The 2,667-nt window shown below is 24.4% G+C and overlaps 1 protein-coding gene across 1 annotated transcript in view; it reads left to right on the forward strand.

Annotated features, from left to right (window-relative positions):
* Nucleotides 1-92: 92 nt before the first annotated feature.
* The window catches only part of LOAG_17661 (OSM-5 protein), a gene marked incomplete at its 3' end in the record, with an annotated part of 8,507 nt that continues 5,932 nt past the window's right edge, over nt 93-2,667 (forward strand). The window contains exons 1-5 of the mRNA XM_020450324.1: nt 93-239; nt 638-766; nt 937-1,130; nt 1,636-1,858; nt 2,532-2,665. Coding sequence (XP_020306019.1) covers nt 117-239; nt 638-766; nt 937-1,130; nt 1,636-1,858; nt 2,532-2,665 — 803 coding nt within the window. The 5' untranslated portion in view covers nt 93-116. The remainder of the gene's footprint in view (nt 240-637; nt 767-936; nt 1,131-1,635; nt 1,859-2,531; nt 2,666-2,667) is intronic.

Here is a 2,667-nt window from a genome sequence, read left to right on the forward strand (position 1 = left end):
TTTATCTTTCGAACTTTTGCGTTTTTCCTTTTTTACTTTCACCAACAATAAGTTTATATGGTGAATGATACATTATTGATTGATCCTCTTTAGGGATTTCTTTCAATCCATTAAAGATGAGCATGACAGAAAAACCACCCGAGAAAAGTAATGAAGAAAAATGTCGTCAAATGGAGCAAAAAGTAAATGAGCTCTTGAAAGAAAGTATTTTTGCATGGGAAAAAGGCGACATGAAACAGGTTATTACTATTATTACTATTGTTATTATTAGTATTATCATTGTTACTATCATTGTTATCATTATTATTATTTTATCATTATGTTGTTATCATTATTATTATTTTTATCATTGTTATTATTGTTATTATTACTTTATTATTATAATGTTTATTATTGTTTCATAATCATATAATCGCAATATTTAGCTAAATTGAACTAATTAAGTTGATCAGCATATCCACAAAGAAAAAATATTGATTGTTCTAATCAATCAATAATGCTTATTTGTAACCATTCAAACTTCTAGTTAATACATACCTTTCTATGTTTAGCTATCGCATGATAGCATAATTTTAATGAATAATAATGAATGCTTAATTAATTAGGCAGGAAAAGGAACATTTATGAAATTTTACAGGCACTTGAAAAAGCTAAAGAAGCAGGTCGACGTGAACGTACGATTGTGAAAATGCGTGAACAATTATCAATTGTAGAGCAACTCAATTTAGATCTTACATTTACAGTATTATTTAATTTAGCTCATCAGGTATGCATGCTAATTAAATTTAACTTTTTATTACATAAATATAATTTTTATTGTAAATAATTGTTTATTGATTTCGCAAGTTACATTTCTATTTTTCGACAATTTGAATATTTTAAATTTGAAAAATTAATGAAATGTTTTGAAAATGATAATTTGAAATAATTTTATAGTATATGGCGAATAATTTATTGACGGAGGCATTAAATACTTATCAAATGATTGTGAAAAACAAAATGTTTGCTAATTCTGGTCGTTTAAAAGCAAACATTGCTAATATTTACTTCAAACAGAAGGATTACAAAAAAGCTATCAAACTTTATCAAATTGCTTTGGATCAAATACCGAATTCACAAAAGAATACCAGGTAAAATAATTTGTCAAATTTACAATGAATTTAACTAAACTAAAACTGAAAGTGGGAGAGAGAGAGAAAAAAGGGAGAGAGAGAGAGAGAAATAATATCAATAAAGTTATGAAAGTTTTAATTGTTTAATTTTACCATTCTTGCAGTTTCTTTTTTTTTTCATAATTAAAATAATAGTTGCAATCTTTTTTTAGCAATAATCAATCATTGTAATAATTAAAAGAAGAATATTAATACCAAAAAAAAAAGTTGAATTTATTTAAACTAATCGTTAGCATAATTAACATAGTACTTTTTCTTTCTTTATTTAATTCAAATATTTATTTAAAAAAGTTTTTTCATTTATTCTATCATATAATTTTTCTCTTTTTTTTTTGATAAAGACGATAAAAAAGATTAAAAAAAAAAAGATAAAAAATAGGGAAAAGAGAGAAGGCGAAAAAATTCTTAATTTAAAAAAAAAAGAGAAGAAATGATCGAAATTTAAAAAATAATATTATTTTAGGATTAAAATAATGAATAATATTGGTGTTGCATTTATTAAATGTGGTGAATATGATGAAGCAGATAGTACATTTGAACATTGCATGAATGAAAAGGGTAATTATAATACAGCACTTAATTTTATTCTTACGGCATATTGTTTAAATGATATTGATAAAATGAAGGATGGATTTCAACGATTATTGGATATACCACTTTTGATTGATGATGAAACGAAATATATGGTTTGTTGGGGTTTTTTTTTTTCCTCATCTTTTATTTTTAACTGTTTTATTAATTAATTAATTTTACCACAAATAATAGATGGTAATTATCATCGTACTTTAAATCTGTAAATTATTAGCAATGAAGAATTTTATTTGAAATAATTAATTACTTTTATTAATAATAGATATCATCCAATAATTGATTATATTATCAGTAATTAATATGTATTTGATAACTGATTTGTTATTATCACTAAGAAATAATACTTTCAATTAGAACATTTCCAAAAATTGAGAATGTTTAAGCTTTCTAAACGATCATTAGTTAACAGCGATCATTCAATAAGTGATAATATTATCAATGATAATATTATCTGTTCACTGAACAATTTAAAAATATAACCAACCTTTTGGTATTTAACATGGTTAAGGATCGATTAACTATTAAATGATCTGTAAAATGTTATTGGCAAATATTTCCGGTTATATGGCTCCGTATTAATCCGGTTATATGGCTCCGTATTAATGATGTATAATATTTAATATGTGCAATAATTTGACAAAGTAACTTTCCTGACATCTAACTGTCTTAATTGGTTAGAATTAAAAAAAAAAGAAAAACAGGAAATGAATTTGGCTTACGCATAAAAACCGTCTAACCGGATTTTCTTTTCTTTTTTTGTTCTTTCAGGATCAGCATGATTACCTAATTTCACAAATGATTAGCAATGATTCATTAAAGCAGTGGGAACGTCAACGACGAAATGTTGCAGAAAAAACAATTTTCATTGCTACAAAAATTATTTCATCAGCCATTGCATCAACGT

The sequence above is a fragment of the Loa loa genome, assembly GCF_000183805.2.
Source record: "Loa loa unplaced genomic scaffold supercont3.109, whole genome shotgun sequence".
Taxonomy (NCBI): domain Eukaryota; kingdom Metazoa; phylum Nematoda; class Chromadorea; order Rhabditida; family Onchocercidae; genus Loa; species Loa loa.